This window comes from Lepidochelys kempii, chromosome 2 (assembly GCF_965140265.1).
Source record: "Lepidochelys kempii isolate rLepKem1 chromosome 2, rLepKem1.hap2, whole genome shotgun sequence".
NCBI lineage: Eukaryota > Metazoa > Chordata > Testudines > Cheloniidae > Lepidochelys > Lepidochelys kempii.
The window spans coordinates 88,404,161-88,423,406 of record NC_133257.1 but is presented as its reverse complement, the minus strand read 5'-3'; the positions used below and the strand labels follow the sequence as shown (position 1 = coordinate 88,423,406).

Below are 19,246 nucleotides of genomic sequence, written 5' to 3'. Positions count from 1 at the left end.
CAAAGAACATAGAGCTGGCATTGCAGGCACTCCCATAGCCTTGATGATGTGCTATATTTCTACAGTCTTTGCTGGCATGCACTAGTCACGACCAGCCCATGGAACCTGTATTTCAAATCACAGTGTCACATCGCAGGACAACTCTGATTGGCCAGTGCTATGATGTCACACTTTGAAACGCTACTTTTACTCAGGAGAAAATAAAAACTCATAACAGAGGGCTCTTTGAGCACACAGTGGCCTGGGGCTTTTCAAAATATACTCATGGATAACTGGAATTAGATACAGAATGTAAAGCTGTATTTTTACATCTCACTGTTCATTCTGACTTGTTACTCATAAAATACTGTCAGTGCCTTTTTAGCACAGCAGAGCGGTGCCTTTCTCTAAACATCCTTTGTTCACACTACAGGGGGCCTTCTGCGTGAAGTGGTTATTTTTCCTGTTCTGTGGTGCAGTTAACAGAAAGGGGAGAGCTGACACCACAGAAGGCAAAACAATCAGGCCACTAGACCGGGCACTTACCTCATATTCCTCTTTGAATCCATAGCCCTCTGCACATTTCATCTGCGTGATATGCTGCAGCAAGTCAGCCACACGGATGGCTGGATGAAGCTGTCCGGTCTGGTATGGCACATCTACTGGGTCTCGCTTCTTGTAGGTGTGTGACTGGACCAAGCTGCTTGTGTCACTGGCCATCGTGTGGGTTTCATCTATGAAAAGAAAACCAGGTTGTTTCCACTTATTAAAAGTATAAAATAAATTGATTTCTACAAGGATGATTTTGATATCACCAACTTTAATATAACCAACTATTTATCAGGGCTGTGCCAGAAAAAAGGTAAATCCATTTAGTAAATTATCCAGGGAGATTTCAAGATCGATTGGAATGAGGCAAAGTCCATGTTTCTACAATGTAAGCATTGCAGAACAGTCCAAACTATATACTGTTTTAAATATATATATATAAATAAATATTGTTTTGAAAACTAACTGATTATAAACAATATTTAAATTCTTTAGGCATTCAGTTATAAGCTGTAGAGAAGTTTCATCTTGAAACTTCATCAAGTCCCACTGGAATAAAATAGGACTTGTATTCTTCTTAGATTAGTGGACTATTAGATTTTACACTGTGAACTCAGAACAAATGTTTGGTGTGAGCAAAATAAAAAAATGCACAAAATGGATTATGGTTCATTAAGCTAGGACTGCAATGAAAATGTAGATCTGATACAACACTTTGAAACAAAATACAAGAGGACATATGCAAGAGATCATCTGCTTAGGGTAAATGTTTTGATTGGCTGTTTAGCATGCTGCAGAACCAACAACTTCACAAAATATCATGGGCCATCACATTAGGCATAAAATGTTATATGTCAACTGACATGCAAGCCAACACGCAACAGAACCCACTGGGTTGCTCAAAATTTGTATGAAACACACACTCTCCCGCCCCCTCCACACCTTTTTGATGGGGCAAATGGGCAACTTACCATTTATTGGCACTTTTAAGAAGAACCATATCAGGAGAAAAAAAGAGGAGGAGAAAAAGGAAACAGGGCATAAGCAACAGTACTACATTAATAATTACAGGTAATTTTATATTTGTAATTTAACTTTTACAGCTTGGTATCCTAGCTGAGTCACAGATTATGTGAAAGAGGGCACGATTCAAGAAGCACTATCACTTTCCCCTTGTTTTCATGGAGTTTTTATTTTGTTTAATACTTGACAAGAAAAAGCCCCAAAAGTCTGAGGAGTAAGCATCATCATAAATATTTTCTTTGCTGAAAAAAAACCGAAGACCAAAATTTTGTATTTCTCAAAGAGTATTTTGTTTTAGCTAACTGAAATAACAAAAAATTGTGCTTTAATTTGGTCAAAATACTCTGCAATGCCCGCACACTAACTGTGGGAAATGGTTAATGAAATTAATATATTGTAACAATGACTGCTATGTAAAATGTGTTATATAAAAGGGGATTGCTAAAATAATACGATTTCCATATTCTTTAGTTAAATTTATTATAGTATAGAGCTCCCAACACTTTCTTTAAGAACAGGCCCGAAGATTTCACACAAACACCCAAAATGCTACATCTGCTCATCAAGGGCCAGTTTTTGATCTCGGTGTAAATTAAAAGTTACTCCACTAAAGTCAAGGGAGTTATTCACTGAGGTCAATGGAGTCACAGTCAGCTTACACTGATGAAACTGAGATTAAATCTGGTCCTCAGTGAAGAGTTTAAAATGTGAACAATGCACCTAAACCTAAACTTAAAATAATATGTAGCAATATGGATATGAATATGGATATTTCACTATGTCTCCTGCCACTTTACTAACCTCATCCAATATAGCAAAAACAATTTTACATTTTTAATAAATAAATTTGGCTACTTTTGCCTAACATGCAGTAAAACTGTATTGCAAAGCACCTTGGGATGCATGGCATGAAAGGCGATATACATGTGTAGTTACAGCATGTTGTTGTTGAAATGGCACCCGAATACTACAAGGCGGCTAAGACACAAAAGACAAAAAAAAGTGTAGAAGTTGATTGTATGGTTTTTTAAAATTTATGTAGAGTTAGATTATAGGTTTTATTTTTGTTCAAACGAAGGTATCACCATAACTCTGAAATTCCTATTAAATATTCAGATGGCAAATCTTGTCAGGGTCTCTGGGCTGTGAAAGTGAGACAGTTCAGCCCATAAGCCTCTCGCTCCAGGGGGCTTCTCTGTGTTGTGGACTAAATGGAACATTCATTCCTCCCTCCCTCCCACTGCCTCTCTGCCTCATCTAGCTCCCACCCTTTCAAGACTAAAACTATTATGCTATGTTTGGGACTGATCTTTTAAAGTTACTTTAAATGAAAAGGTTATGCTCCCTGGCTTGGATGGTACAATATGAATCCACCAGAAATACAGTATTTGCTATCTTCCTGCTTTGCCTTTGAAAGTGATAGCAAGACAGAGAATCTCCGACGCAAGAGTCAATTGCTTTTGCCAGCTGACATGGTGGACGCACCACAGCATGCAGCTTATTTAGTTTAGCTGGTGACTATAGTTATTGACCCCCATTATATTATCCAGTTATTGATTCCAATATATTTGTCCAGTACTGTCTGAGAACTATTAAAATGCATATTTAGTCAGCATTTATCTGAAACATGGGTGCTGCAGACATCTGCAAGACCAGTGGAGTATCTGGGTTGAGTTCCTTGTCTTTTCTTCTGTTACTTTTTCTTTTTCTTTTGAGTTTTGTTCAGAACACAGGAGGACAGGCAGGCATTACCTACCCTGCCTTTTCCAGACCAGTTGCCTCTCTCTGAAGATTAATTTAGGCATACACAACCCAGGAATATTAAGGGATTGTTTGTCAATATTTCACTTAAGGTGTTAGGTTAAACAAGAAGCTTCTCTCAATTGTCTGAAAATTAGTGAATATTGAAATACTGAATTGTTGAGAAGAAATCAGATTGTTGCCATTTGTTTCATTTAAAAAGTTTCGTATTAATTCAGTCAACTGTTTCAATAGGTTGAGAAGATGCTAATTTGCATGTTGAGTCTAAGGCCTTGTCTGCACTAACACTGTAAATTGATCTAATTTATGCTAGTTAAGTTACATAAGTTTTGTAATTTAAATGGAGTTAAAGCGGTGTCTACACCACGCTATATTGACAGGAAATACTCTCCTGTCAGCATAGCTTCCGCCTCTCATTGAGGTGGAGTACTGAAGTCAACGGGAGAATGCTCTCCCATCGATTTAGCATGTCTTCACCCGACCTGCTAAATCGACGCTGCTGCATTGATGGCAGAGCCACCGATTTAGCACAGAAGTGAAGACAAGCCCTGAGTTTCCTCTCATGACTTTTTGGAAAATGTAAGTGTATTGTGACCCCTTTAGTAAGAAAACTAAACAATAATCACAGTCATATGACTTCCCAGTAGGTCATGTAGACTCCAACTAGAAGTTCGACCCTGCAGTCCCTTATGTCCTGAAAACTCCCACTGGATAAGGAAGGACTGCAGGATTGGGCATTACATGCAGTAAGAAGCCAGCCATTCATGTCTTAAAATATATGGACTTCAAAATTAATTGTTGTTCTAAAATGTCATGGGCCAGATCCTCATCTGTGTTGCTCCACTGATTGAAGTAGAGCTGCTCTGATGTAGACCAGCTAAAGCTCTAGCCCAGTACATGTATGTATGCAGCTTTCTGATGATTACTTCTGTTTGAATGGAACACCAAAAGGTGTTAACTTAACCTTTAACAAGTGAAGCAACAAAAATATTTATTTTCTACAACAAAATAATGGGAGGACTTCTGAGGAGAGTAAATACAGATTGTATACATTAGCTAGCTAACTCAAGAACTTCTCTCTTACAGTTTCAGAGAAGGAGATTTTGACACCGAAAGTGCATCTTTTTTCATATCAGAAATGTTTGTTTAAATATTATTTCTCCTTAGAGAAACCTACCAAAAGATTTCTCATCGTCATTATGGTACAACAAATGACTGAAAAAGTTTCTGAGAATCCATTTGCAAAGCTTATCATAATCCTGATGGAAATATCTAAATTTTTCTCCTGGCAACAAAGGTTTTCTTCCTGACCACCACAAGGTCAGAACATCTACTGGATGAGTTGCTGCATGAATGGAAAGCACAAAGTAATCTAAAATCTCAGGCAGTTAAAAGGCTCAGCAAATTTCATTTGCATGCAGATTATTACATTGTTACAGTGACTACCATTACATTCTCCCTGATGTACACAAAATATAAAAATGCACAGATCTTTTTCCTTTGGATGTCATATTTAAATGAGCTTTCCTAATTATCCCTCCAGCACAATAACTTTGCTGCATTAGTTTTTCAGAAATCACATTCCTAAAGTGCAGCTCCCTGTAACTGTCACTTAACTATACTTAATTTCTTTTACCTCAGTGCAACTGCTTAAAGCCAGAAAACGACATGGAAAGTATTATACTTTATATACAAATTCATAGTGATTTGGAGAAAAGGGAAGAGGAAGAAAAATATGTATTGTAAAGATAAACCATTGTAAAGACAGAGCTCAAGAAGCAGCATAACACTTGGGTTGGAATTCTTGCTACAGTGCATTGTTATACCTTTATTTAATTTTTTAAAATCTCGATTTAGGTGAAGGTTAGTACTGTGGAAGTAACAAAGAACAAGCCATAAGACAGGCTTGTTACTTATTCAATGGAAATGCAATAGCATCTCATGCTACTTTTATTATAACAGCTTGAAAATGCCATTTTCCTTCATTCTTTTTATATTGCACAAATAGGAGGTTGTTGTTTTTTCTAAATTCCTAGTGGAAATGTTTCATACTTTAAATGCATTTAGTCCTATAGTGCTACCATTTTATTCATTTTTGTGACAACTGATACATAATAAACGATACTTTTATAAAGTGCCATATTGTCATTTTGCTGTTCAAAACACCATCTTCTCTGAAACTTCATGGTGACAGGCATGCCAGTAAACTGTGTGGTATTGTAAGAAGAAATGATAGCTGGTAGATGGCCAGACCTTTATTTTGACTGATTTTCTATATCATCCTTAATTAGGAAAACATTATTTTTACAAAAGTGACATCTTCAGTTCACAGATAAAACTGAAAATAATGAGAAACTATTTTAATTGCCATGATAATCAAATTCTCTTGTGTCGTTCCAAATACATGCATAAACATTTCTTCATAAAACCACATGTGAAAGCAATTTTTCTCTTCCCCCATCCCCCAACTTTGCACCATGATGGTAGGAAGCCAGTCCAATAACTGTCCTGAGCATTCTCATTGCAGAAAAGCTTGCTCCCCATCCCAAAAACCTAATGCTCTGGTCTCTTAGATACTATGTTCTGTAACCCAGAGCTGCGCCTTTCAAAATTATTTCTGCAATAAACTTTGATAAAGGGAAATGTTCTCACCTAAAATTGCAGTTGGCACAAATGGATCTGTCATACATCATAAGCAGGTCAATGCAGAAAGGTAAAAAGAGAGAGAACAGTAAATGATTGATAAATGATCCCCAGTTTTCCTGCAGAAAGCCACACTAAGCAACTACTTATAATATGTTACAATGTATAACGCTCCTATGGCAATGTATAATAAAATGATAACAGTATACATTTTGATTTTTAAGGAGGGAAACTGGTGCATTGCATTATGAAAGGATGAAACAAAGACAAAAAATGGTTACCTGGGTAATAAGAATTAGGCACTGTTGTGCTCAGTGTGTTAGTTTTCATTGTAAATGAAGAAGGGGAGGATACAGCTGTAAAGAGAAGAAAATTTAGTCAGTGGCAGCAAAGAGAAATGTTGCTGTTTCAGATTGGAAATATACGCATATGAAATTGATTTAATTTAGGGCCTGATCCTGCCCCCTTTGAAGGCAATGGCAAAACTCCCAATGATTTTAATGGAAGCAGAAAGTATGCTGGGTAATTACTAGAATGGTTTAGCTAATATGGACCAATTTTCTGAAAATAGTTTTGATCAGACAAAGCAATTTGATCATTGTGAAGTTTTCCATTGATGGCTAGCATATTTTTTATGTTTCGAAGGTAAGACTGAATGTAGATCTTCAAATAAGCAAGGAACAATGACAGCAATTGCTTTTGACAGTAGCTCTGAGAATTAAAAGGGTTACCTAACAATACCACAAATAAGTTAGCCAAATATTCTTCTACAATTCATTTTTTTCTTTGCTGTACTATTAACAGTTCAGATCGGTGGGTAACATACATGCAGATAGTACTGTTTCCTGAAGGTTATTCTTTTCTCTGACAGTGTTTTTCAACCAGTGATTCACATTTCGGAATTGGTACTAGTACTTAAAGATGTAAACACTGGTAATTTTATAAGGGTGTTAAATGAAACAATCTAAGCTGAGTTAATTCCATAGTATGACATACAACCCATGCATTACCATTAAAAGGACAGAAATAATCAGTGGGTAACAGACTGTTAATTATAAAACATCTAGGGATATTCAGCCAAAGAGCCATCAGAGACTTTTAAGCAAAGGTTACTGCACATGCAACCCTGGTGGCTGATGCAAGTTGTGGTGCATTTCACTCGCGCTCCATCTCAGTTATTCCATTAGATGTAAGGATATTCTGGGCATCCTAGTAACCTCTCAAGAAGTTCAGAGACCTAAATATTGAGCAAGGTAGGATCTGAATGTGGAGACTATGCAGCTACAGAGCAGAGAAATTTCAGTGCTAGCTTGAGCTCCATCTTTGTTCCCGAGTCTTTGGACCCTCCAGGTGCCAGGTGCCTGTCCCTTGCATAAGATGGAGCAACCTGAAAGCTGTTCCTATTTATGCTGGCTGTCAATGTTCCGTGCAGCTGGGGATGACTGCTCCCCTTTTCCCGTGGTCGCACCCCTATATCAGTAGTCAAGAAGCAGTGGCAAGGGTTCCCTTCTGCTGGGGGCTGGCTACACTGGTCAGAACAAAAAACTGCCCTAATGCAAGGCAGGATCTCGGCCACACACTGTAATGAGAGTGGAGGATACTCTGAGCCCCTCATAGGAATGAGTCCTTAATAAAAGATCAATACAAATAGTTTACATTGTCAGCCTGGTTCCTGTGGAAGCCACATTCATTATGACAAGTTTGCATTTAAAGTTCATCCTCAGTGAGTATAAAATGTCAGAGTTCCATTGACTTCAACAGAGCTACAATGATTTACAAAAGATGAGGATCTGGCCTCAAGTACTTATTGCTTCCTGGACTATAAGATGTACTTTTGCTTTTGTGACCATCTAATAGCTCCACAGCAAAAATATATCTTGGTGAATAAAGATACAGCCAAACCGTGATCCCCTTACTCCCTTGAGGAAAGTATGGGATCTGGGTGTTGGTGGTGGCCTGTGATATACAGGAGGTCAGACTAGATCTGGGGTGGGCAAACTTTTTGGCCCAAGGGCCACATCCAGGTTCTGAAACTGTCTGGAGGGCTGGTGCAGTGTATTCAATTGCTCCCAGTAGGAATGTGCTACTTACGGTGTACTGCTTACAGCTGCCAGTCCTGGTGCTCTGAGCGGCATGGAAAGGGGGTGGGGAGTGGGGGGGGTTGGATAAGGGGCCGGAGGTCCCAGGGGCAGTAGGGGGCAAGGCACAGGGGCGGTTGGATTGGTGTGGGAGTCTCAGGGGGCCTGTGCACAGGGGTTGGGGCAGTCAGGGGACAGGGGGCGTCGGATAGGGGGTGGGATCCTGGGGGGGAGGTTAGGGGCAGGGTGCCCTGGAAGGGGGTAGTCAGGGGACAAAGAGCAGGGGGGGTTGGATGCGTCGGGAGTTCTGAGGGGGGCAGTCGGGGGCAGGAAGTGGGAGGGGGCGGACAGGGGCCAGGCTGTTTGGGGAGGCACAGCCTTTCCGGGGGTGCAGTGTATTAAATTGCTCCCTGTAGGAATGTGCTACCTACGGTGTACTACTTATGGCTGCCAGTCTTGGTGCTCCGTAATTTAATACAATTTAATTATTGGGGGGCAATTTCATACACTACACCTGGCGGTTCACGCAGCCCCGCTGCCCAAAGCGCTGGTGGCACGGCGAGCTGAGGCTGCGGGGGAGTGGCTGAGGGCTAGCCTCCCCAGGCCGGACTCAAGGGCCAGGCAGGATGGTCCCGCGGGCCGGATGTGGCCCATGGGCCATAGTTTGCCCACCTCTGGACTAGATGATCTGGTGAGCCCTTCTGGCCTTCAGTTCTATAACTAATCTCAGAGACTGCAATGGGCTGTTCCCATGAGCAATGCAACTAAGACTGGACCCCCCAAAAGTGCTATTTTAAAGCAAGTCCTAAACAGAGATGAAATTGTAAATTAACAGCTACAAACTTTGAACCTGATACTCACTATCAAGAGAAGCCTCATTGCATAAATCTAGTAGAAAGTGTTTGCACAATTGAGTTCTTTAAAGATAAAATCTTAAGCATATTATTGAAAAGCAGAAACAACTCTCTGTATAATGTTAATACGAGGAACAAAATTAAAATGTTGATAAATTCGCAAACTGTGCAAACATTGTGATATACAAAAAAACCCGCCCCAAAACTCCAACAAATGGGATTTTTGTTTAAGCTTTTTCCTGTGTTCCTTCATGTAAACATTTTTGGTTCTCTTTTTTCTTCCTGTTCAGCAGTTGTGAAAACAACTGTTCTATTTGTAGTATGGCCCTTGCACAGTTCTTACCCCCAAATGAAGGTCTGCAGGTGAGTACAAATTTCAATGTGTGAAATTTCACTCCCCAAAATTTCATTTTCAGGATATATCACAAACATGAGACATTTGGAGAATTGCCTATCAAACTCCACACTGATTAATTTCAGTTAGCTCTTTCTCTGCACTAACAAGTGAGAAAGCATCATCCAGCACCTGATATAATAAGACAGATGTAACACGGATAAACTGAGCTTTGGGACAACCAAAGATACTAAGTGATGACATTTAAAAAATAAAATGGGGAGGAGGGTGAAGGATGTGGGGGAAGCATAAAGGATATAAAACTTTCAGCACAATAAACAGATGGGGAAATGCAAATCCACACCTGCTGCAGAATGTCTCTGCTGTTCATGTGGAAGAAAAGGAAAGACAGAAAAGCTCAGTTATCCTTATTATTTTTAAAGAAGCCTATTCTTGATGTCTGACAGTCCTGCTCATTAGAATACATGCTGTGATGTGTTGCACAGTGGGAGATACTAGATCCCATGGATTTTCCACAAATGAATAACCTGTCCGCTGAATTGATTGGGTAATGAGAAGTATTTTAAGAACCATTTCCACCCTCCTTCCCCCTTCAAAAATAAAAGAGACTGCTGCATCCCCAAGCATTTTGAACTTACATCTTCCATTTAGATTGTGCGTGTCCATGAAAGAGAAAGCTTCGTCACAGTTGGTGCCTTGCTCAGTGTAGCTTTTATCCATTGAATTCACCATCACTGTCATTTCCTGCCGGGTACTACTCAATGTCTCTTTCCGCTTTTTAGCCAATTTTCTTAAGAAATGAACATTGGGGGGAAAAATAAAACTTGGTAAGAACACACAGAATAGCTGTTTTTTTATAGTTTGTAATTATTTTATGGAATAACTTATTACAATCACTAGTGTTATTTCAGACAATTTTAAGCAACCTAACATCTATTAAATATCATCTGTTAATCAAGGGCCAGCTTCTGATACTCTTACATGTGTAGAACAGCACCTGGTTCCGGGGAAATGCCATTGATGTAAGTGGGGCTATTCGTAAAGTGCTGAGTTAGGGTAACAGAAACTTGCCTCAACAACAGAAAATAAAATAATAAATTTATAAAAAGCTATGGCTCTGAAACTTGCTGCTGCAGGGTTGTTTTTTCTTTTTCCTTTCTGTGTAGACAAACCCTTAGTGACCAAGATCTTGAAACCAACTGGATCTGGGGGCAAAAGACAGTCTTGGTCTCAGATTGATACAACTGGTTGGCTACTTTAAAAATTGGACCGTGTATAGCAGTGATACTCAGACTGCAATGGTTCAGGAGCCAAATTAGCGATGAACATTGCTCCAAAGAGCCATAGTTGTGTGAATTCATTGTTTCATTCACTATAGTACTATATATTAATGTTTATACTGTATGAAACAGGAAATACTTAGTTTTTATTATATTATATAGTTATATAATATTATAAAAACTAAATATATATATATATTTATAAACATAATATATATAAAAATTCTCACAGCAAAATGACTGATAGAGTATTATTATTTTACCAACTACAATTGGTTAATAATACAGTAAAAGCAACCTGAATGGTTAATAATTAAATCACACAGTGTTTTAATATCACACGCTGCAAAGAGTCGCAGGACACACATTACAGAGCCACTTGCGGCTCCCGAGCCTCAGTCTATTATCAGTATATATTTTTAAATAAGTGATAAATATATACCATTGATTTAGATTGGGATGGGCAAACTTTTTGGTTTGAGGACTACATCTGGGTATGGAAATTGGGGGGCCATGAATGTTCACGAAACTGGTGGTTGGGGTGCGGAAGGGGGTGAGGGCTCCGGCTGAGGGTGCGGGCTCTGGGGTGGGGCCAGAAATGAGGAGTTCAGGATGTGGGAGGGGGGGCTGGACTGGGGCAGGGGATTGGGGTGCCAGTGTGGGGGGGTGAGGGCTCCGGCTGGGTGCAGGAGGGTGGGATCGAGGGGTTCAGAGGGCGGGAGTGAGATCAGGGCTGGGACAAGGGATTGGGGTGTGGGTGGGGATCAGGGGTGCAGACTCCGGGCGGTGCTTACCTCAAGCAGCAGCATGTCCCCCATCTGGTTGGCCAATGGGATCTATGGCAGTGGTGCCTGTGGCATGGGCAGTGCATGGAGCCCCCTGGCTGCCCCTATGTGTAGGAGCCAGAGAGGGAACGTGCCGCTGCTTCTGGGAGCCACACGGATCAAACCCCAGTCCCCGCTCCCTGGCAGGAGCTCAAGGGCCAGATTAAAACGTCTGAAGGACCGGATGCGGCCCCCGGGCCCATAGGTTGCCCACCCCTGATTTAGATCATATACCCTGGGCCTGAGTCTACTCTCACATATGCTGGTTTTCACAACTGAGTGACATTTCAAAGTGACATGGGCTATAAGAAGTCGATTCTGCCACTATCAGTCACATTGATTCCAATGGTACTACTCCGGGAGTAAGGTGCTGTTCAATGTGAGTAAGGGCAGTGGAATCTTGACATAGATTCTGATACCCTTACTCCATGAGTGGTCCCCTGAACGCCAATGGAACTATTTGTGAAGTAAGATGCTATTCAGCTTGAGAAAAAGTGTCTGAAATTAGCCCTTAATAATAGATCATACTAAAATGGGTGGGTTATTTGGAAGAACTAAAGGCAGAGCTTATTTATATGGTTTATGTTTGTTAGTTAAACAACTTTAATTGCTTTAAAGTTATAGAATAAATTGGCAAATTAAGGGCCAGGTTTGTCACCCTTACACTAGGAGGTACCTCAAACAGTCCCTTTCAAATCAGTAGAGTTAATCACCAAAAAGGTACTACTCAGTCTTAGTAAAGGAATAAGAATCTGGTCCTAAATAACTAATCAAATGTCACAGAATATATACTCCACACAAATATATGTTTTCATTAAAATTTAGATACAAAACACTTTGTTTAAACATAAGTTATGGACCCCAGCTGCTCTCTATCAACCCATAAAAAATTAGGAAATACAAAGTTAAGGATTAAACTTCAAGTTTGGAATAGGACATGACAACTCATATTTTTTAATTGTCTTTATAAAACCATATTCCCATCCTTAACTCTACCAAAATACAAATTGAAATAACTGAAGGTACTTATTAAAACGATAAGATTTAAATCAAGACTTGCATAAAAATTATCTTTGTATCTATCCTTCCCAACAAAAGTTTTCTATAAGCTCTCCCAAGTATTCCAGGTATGAAGAAATATTGTTATACCTTTAACTTTCTATAACTGAACCTAGTTCCCTTTGGGTTGTTCACACCTCCTCGTGTTTAGGATGGTTCTTGCCAGTGCCCCTTTTGATATGATTTAGAAAGAGGACTGCAGTCCCATTTATAAGTTAAATCAGTTCTAATTGTAAAAACACCCATTTTAACAATATGCTAATCACTAACCATAATTGTTCCAAGCATGCTTATTATTAGATAACCCCCCTAAAATTTATTAAATATTTTGGATGGAATTTAGATGTGAGTGTGATTTGTAAAGATAGTATATATGAGGTGTCATACCCGATTCTAAACTTGTAGTTGAAATTTACTCCTTTACATTTTATTTCTTAATTATTTTTATGGTTTGATAAAGAGCAATCATAACCTCATATTAAAATGAAGTTTTCATTTCTGAATTTTAATTTATTGTTGGCATATCTAGAAATTCCTTTATGAATGACATCAGAGTATCTTATAAACACAACAGCAGGAAACTGACATATATCCCTGCATTTCCTACCTCACCCGCCGTTTCATAAGAAAAGAAAAATATTTTCCTTGCAAACTATAATCTATTTATTTTGGGATATCTATTTCCTAATGCATTAATAACTTAATAGAAGTCCTTAGATCACCCATGAAAATGGCATCTATTTTCTCCTTTGCCAATTTTTTCTTTATAAAGAATGCTGACTTACAAACACAACGGTATGAAATTGAATCTCCTTGCAGTTTATAAAAATACCCACATTTCGAAATAATACACACTGGAGATGATTCCACACATATCCTAATTAGTAAATTAAATTTGGTACAAATTCCCTATGGCATGCTGACAAAAAAAAAGGTTCTGAAAAATGATGAAACACTTTGATCCCAAATCTATTTTCTGACCTGTTTTTAAACAGTATTTCACAGGAAAAGAGTCACATATATAACAGATACATAGAAAATTAGAGCTCCTTCAAAACTATAATCTCTATTTTTCAAATTTTATCATTCCCTAAAGATTTAGAAAATATTAAGAAATCATTACCCTGAGAAACTAAAATCCTGATTAACCCAAACTATGGTCTGGTGACTGCTCCACCATAATAAATCGACTACTACTGAAAAGATTTCTGTTTTTTCACCCAAGGATGCAGCAGGGTAGGCAGGGCAGTCATTGCCTCTCCTTCTGCACATCCTCTCTAGCCCCAAACTACTAGTGCACAGACCTCCTTCCTGGCCAGAGTGCACTCTCCAAGTATCCAGGCCGGGACCTGAATCCACAACCTAGATGGTAACAATGAGGGTGTCTAAATTTGACCTCTGCAGTTTCATTAATAAGCCATATTTCTCTTTATTTCTGTGTTACTCAGACCACTGGGAAATACTCCTGACGAAGAACACACAACACCAGGTCTACAATGGAAGAGTTCTCTGTTTCTCTACTTCTGCACAGGCCTTGAAATGTGCAGATGATTTTGGTCTAGAAGATAGAGTGAGTGAACTCCAGTACTGTTCTACCAATTATCAATATAATTATCGATCTCTTTAGATAGTCTCATTCATCTTCCTTTTCCCATAACCAGAGTGGTGAGCATTATCCATCTCCACCAAAGCCCTTAACTGCTGCCAACGTCCCAAGCTCAGCACTTAATCTAGATTTCTTGTATGGTGGTGAGTAACTGCAGGGCCACAAGACTTTCTCAGCTTTTAGAAAAATTTCCCAGAGAAGCCACGCAATATGACTGGCCGGGACTGCATTCCAGGGATATGGATCCATATCTGCAACTGACAGTCACAGCATTGACTCTGGTTACTCATCAGCATTATAAAAAGAGATTTGATTGATAGTGATAGTGACATCACAATCATCTGCCATTATAAGAGAGTCCTTTATTTTAGACTGAAATTTGCATCCTTCCCCAAGAAAGCTGAAGTTCTCACTTGTATTATTGTTTTGACAGTAGAACTCGACATCCTACAACAGATAATGTTCCTTGAGAATGAATCCAAGACACTATTATCTTCTTGCACTAATATTTTCTCAGTCCTTCATTTTAAGTTTTTGTTCCACATTTAGGCTATGACAGATTGAGAGGTACTGTACAGTTGTTATTATCATAAAAACATTCTGAATCTAATGCTGGAATACAGACTTTGTGGGAAAACATCAAAGCTGAAACAACTATTTCAAGAATTTGATATATAACAGTTAGACTTTTGTAGTGTGAGCAAAATAAAATCCTCTGGACTCAAGCAAGTAAACTTAAGCTGAACATAAAAATTTTATACTCAGGTACTCTAGATCTTGCCTAATGCTTTAATCTCTGCAGATCTCATATCATTTGCATAGAGCCACATGAATCTCAGGAGCTTTTAACTACACAAGATGTAAGAAATACACAAACCCCTGATGGTTCATATAACCATTCACCCCTCACTCTCTTAGATCTAGACTAAATGTGGAGACAAAGGAGATAGAATGTTTTATGAACTCCTCTACAGCAAAGTAACCTCATGCCTAGTCTCTAAAGATTCCCCCCTTTCTTCAGAGAAGAGTAGAGAATGCAATAAACAAGGGAGACAAGCAACACAGAAGCAAATTTCCACTCTAATTATCCAGGAAGCAAATTCTGCAACATTACACAAGGAAAGCAAAAATTACAAACTGACCCCACAAGCCGTGTCACTATCAACAAAGAGGAAATGACAAACATTACACAAGGCAGAGGCGACAAGTTAGTGTTGATAGTGGGGGAGCACGTATTTTGAACCCACTCCTCAAAACAAAAGAAATAAAAATATAAACCCTGCATAAATCGGATGGGGGTGGGGGGTAGAAGAGGGGAGGGAGGTTTCCCGGCGTGGAAACCTACAGGAGAGGGACCTTCCCTTCAGCACATAGCCTCAAAAGTCAGAAACTCTTGCAAAGTCAAGAGTCTTCGATGTCAATACTTCAGAAAAATATGATTTTAAATCAAAGTAAGAAGAGGTCATGTATTATAGTATAAATGCCAGTAGAGAGAGATGATATGTGGGGAATGGTACATGAAAGGACTAATTTTCTTTTTCTCTGTTGCTTTTTTTTCTACATGATCCTACAGTTCTTGGACATACGTAGCTCCTACTGAAGTCAAGAGAGGTTTACTTTTAAGGAGGAGATGACAACAGCTGGTCAGGACATTTAGGTGGACCCCACCTGGCAGGATGCTGGAAGATATGCAACTAGTCTTTGTAATGAGTTGAGGACTAATAAGACAAGAATGTAGGGAAGAGGTGCCATAAAATCCCCTGAAATAGGTGGTTTGTCAAGACAAATATTTCTTCAGACTCATATTTATAAGTCTTACTGCTCACCTTGTTTTATATAAGGTGAAAAGAAGTCACAAATACAAAATTTCACACCAAAATCTGTATCTTTAGAGCACAAACAAAAGCAAGCCTCCCCAAACAAAAAATTCCACAAAGCAAAACCTAAAAATTTCAAACACTTCTCTGCCACACTAATCTTGCACACTTTATGGAAATTTCCTCTTTCCTGATTTAAAGACACATCAGCTCTAGAGAAAGCTTTTAACAGGGCTCAATCCAACCAGGTGTTGAATACGCTAGCTCTGATCCAGAAAAGTACAGACATGTGGATACATTGAATTAAATGAGATATTAGATTATTTTATATTATACAAAAAATTCCAGAGATCTGGGCCAGTGCAAGACTCATGCAAAGGATATTGGACCAAATTAATTCCTGGAGCAGTTATATGGAAGATTCCCATTCACTTCAATGGGAGCTTAAATATGTGCAACTCCATTGAAGCCATTGGAACTTCATTTTCTTGCACCAGAATTGATCTTGGCTTAATATTTTAGAATCCTGTGAGTTGCTACAAAAATATTATTTTATACATTATTCCAAAGAATGTTTTTTTAAAAACATTTTTCAGACTGCATTTATAAATGCAATTTTAAAAGCAACCTGCTCAAATGTTTTAAAAGCACCACCTACGGAATAATAATTCCATCTGCAGAATTCCTTATCACCCTATCATTATTTAAACGGGGCACACCCTGAATATATAAACAGCTGCAAACAGTTTCCCAATCTACATTTATTAGATTGCTGCTTATTTTAAGAGGCTCCTTCCAGAAAGCAAAACTTTGGGGTAAATTAAGTTAGGTGCTCAGGTTCCAAATGGTGAAGGTTTTTAAGCATTACACAACAGAAACAATATCTCCCATCATAAGTAATAAATATTTTTGTTCAGCTTTATGTTTCTCAGCGAGACACTAAAATTCCAGATAGACTGTTTTATAGACAGAGACAGAAATATGAAGCAGGTGAAATCAAGTGAGGTGGAATAATTTGACATCAATGATAGTGAAGCTCTGCTCATAACAAACTTACGCTGTTCAGTTCCACATTTATAGGCTATATATTGAAATGGAATATGCTCAGAAATATTATTTCACACTGACATTAAACTGTGTACTGTCAACACTCTATCAGACAGCAAATAAAGAGAGTTAGGAGAAACATTTTTTTAAAGGCACAATATTTTGCAGCAAGATCTGGTGATTAGGTTTGCAAAGTGCTTTACTAGTTCTCCCACCCTCAGGGGAACAATGTTTCTACAGAACAGCCACAGGGAGAGTAGTAGTCAAGAAAAATTAAACAAAGAAAAGCAAAAGCCTGTTAACAAAAACTAAACAAAGAGAAGCTTGTCCCTGACTTAGGATCTCCTTTGTAATCTTCTACTAGATCATTTAAGCAACCTTGATCCTATGAAGTCCAGCTCATATCATATATATGCACATTATAACAAAGCAACGTTCCAACAGCATGGTGTTCAGTAGTACAGAACATAAGAGGTTGACAGTGACCAGGTCTTTGACAGATATCAGAGATGTGATAGTTTATTGTATATTTTTGATGCCTTGTCCCCTCTTCCATTATCAATTTCCTGCTTCACAGCAAGTGCTAACATTGCTCATTTCATTTCTGCCATGCTATCTCTCTGATAAAAATTGCCATACCACTACTATATTTTTGAAATACAGTATTTCTACAGCCGTAGTGTTTCAAGAATACTACCATCTTCATTTTTTTGTTTCCCTATGCCACGCTGACAAAGAAATATATTCATTCACGTCAGAACAAGAACTGACAGGCCAAAGGGTGTGTGCATGAGGATTATACTTAAATTATGGAGCAGCAAGAATATGTTAATTTCCAAAGTGCAAAAAGAGTACTGACTTGTTTAAATGAGTTCTTGAGTCAATGGACTTACTCTGGATTTACACCAGCATCACTGAGGACAGAATTTGGCTCTCTATTTTTACCACTTCATGCCTTTTTACACATCACCTATCAGATTTTTAGCTATCTTTTGCACACTTTGCCTGTATTGAATGAATAGGCTATGTTAATGCTAGATAAATTCTCAGAAACTTAGTAAGAAAAAGGAATAAAGTGTTACAATATTATTTATTTTTAAAATTTTTATTTGGCATGCATGTGCAAAATAATGTATGACTTAAGAAAATGTAACTTGGGAGAACTATGGGGACAGGAAGAAGAGAGAGAAAATAAGGGGGGTGGCAGGTGGAAACACAGGAAGGGAAGACACAGGTGCTGGAACTAAGGGTGCTGCCACACCCCCTGGCTTCAAGTAGTAATAACCACCCAAATACATGGGTTCCATCTTCAGCACCCCCCACTATAAAAGTTGTTCCAACACCATGGGGGGAAGATAACCATGGGAAAAAAGAAAGGAAGTGGCATAACTGCAACAGTAAACAACCCACAGATGGGCCTTACTTTTATTTCTTGTCCTGGTCCCACTAAATTCTGAGATCCTGGTACTCACAACAATCTTGAGATTGATGTGTAATGACATCATTAAAAATTGGGCTGTTTTCTTCCAAAGCCCAGATCTCTACCTTGCACAAACACCCATGGCATCTGATCTCATTTGAGTTTGCCTAAAGAAGTTATAGGATTAGGCCCACACTGACCTTATGACTTTGACAGCTCTTCTTTCATTGCTAATGCAACGTCCGCCTGAGTGGGAACACTGGTGCACTGTCTCAAAGAGAGTGGGCAAACTGGTGATAGTGGTGCACGGGAGTGGTAAATCAGCCTTTACTTGAAACGAATTCAACTGCTGACTTAGGTAACAGTGAAAATGAATGTCGTGGTCACATCTTAGTTTTTGCCCACATAAAAAGACAACCATACATTTTAGCTTGATTGACAGATTACTCATGAAAGATCCGGGGTTAAAAGGGCAGGGATTTTGAAGAAAAGGCTTACGAAACATTTGAAGAGCCATGAGTGTGAATGTCTGAACAGCTCCTGCCTGTACTCTTTCTGGTTCAAGACACTGCTCGTAGCACGCACTTAATGAAATTCACCCATAAACTCAGAAATGGGAAAACTGCACGAAGTTCATAATGACAAGTGACAAATTTTATTTTTCAGCATTGCCCACAACTAACTGAATGATTTTGCTCACAATGAAAAACAATTCAAGCTGCAATATTTACTTTTTTATTGAAATGAACCAGTTGAAAAACAACAAATATGATCAGGCGGGAGCTGTATGAATGGAATACAAAAAATTAATGGAAACGTGACATCTAAAAGTTAAGTTAAAAGCTAGAGCACTAGTTATTTTACTGCCACCCATCTCTTATTGGCAGCTATGCCTGAAGGAGGACAGGAGACAGTGGATGTGGTTTAATTAGGCCGCAATTTTATTCCTAA

At 38.8% G+C, this 19,246-nt stretch overlaps 1 protein-coding gene across 9 annotated transcripts in view; it reads right to left on the bottom strand.

The window, feature by feature from the left end:
• PTPRM (protein tyrosine phosphatase receptor type M) overlaps positions 1-19,246 on the bottom strand; it is an 832,874-nt gene that overhangs the window by 141,823 nt on the left and 671,805 nt on the right. For 6 of the 9 annotated variants that reach the window (XM_073331568.1, XM_073331567.1, XM_073331560.1 and 3 more), the window contains 4 exons: positions 9,881-10,032; positions 6,237-6,311; positions 5,965-5,991; positions 526-713 (listed from right to left, as the gene is read on the bottom strand). In XM_073331568.1, coding sequence (XP_073187669.1) covers positions 526-713; positions 5,965-5,991; positions 6,237-6,311; positions 9,881-10,032 — 442 coding nt within the window. The remainder of the gene's footprint in view (positions 1-525; positions 714-5,964; positions 5,992-6,236; positions 6,312-9,880; positions 10,033-19,246) is intronic. The other 3 variants (XM_073331561.1, XM_073331563.1, XM_073331566.1) reach the window with 1 other exon arrangement.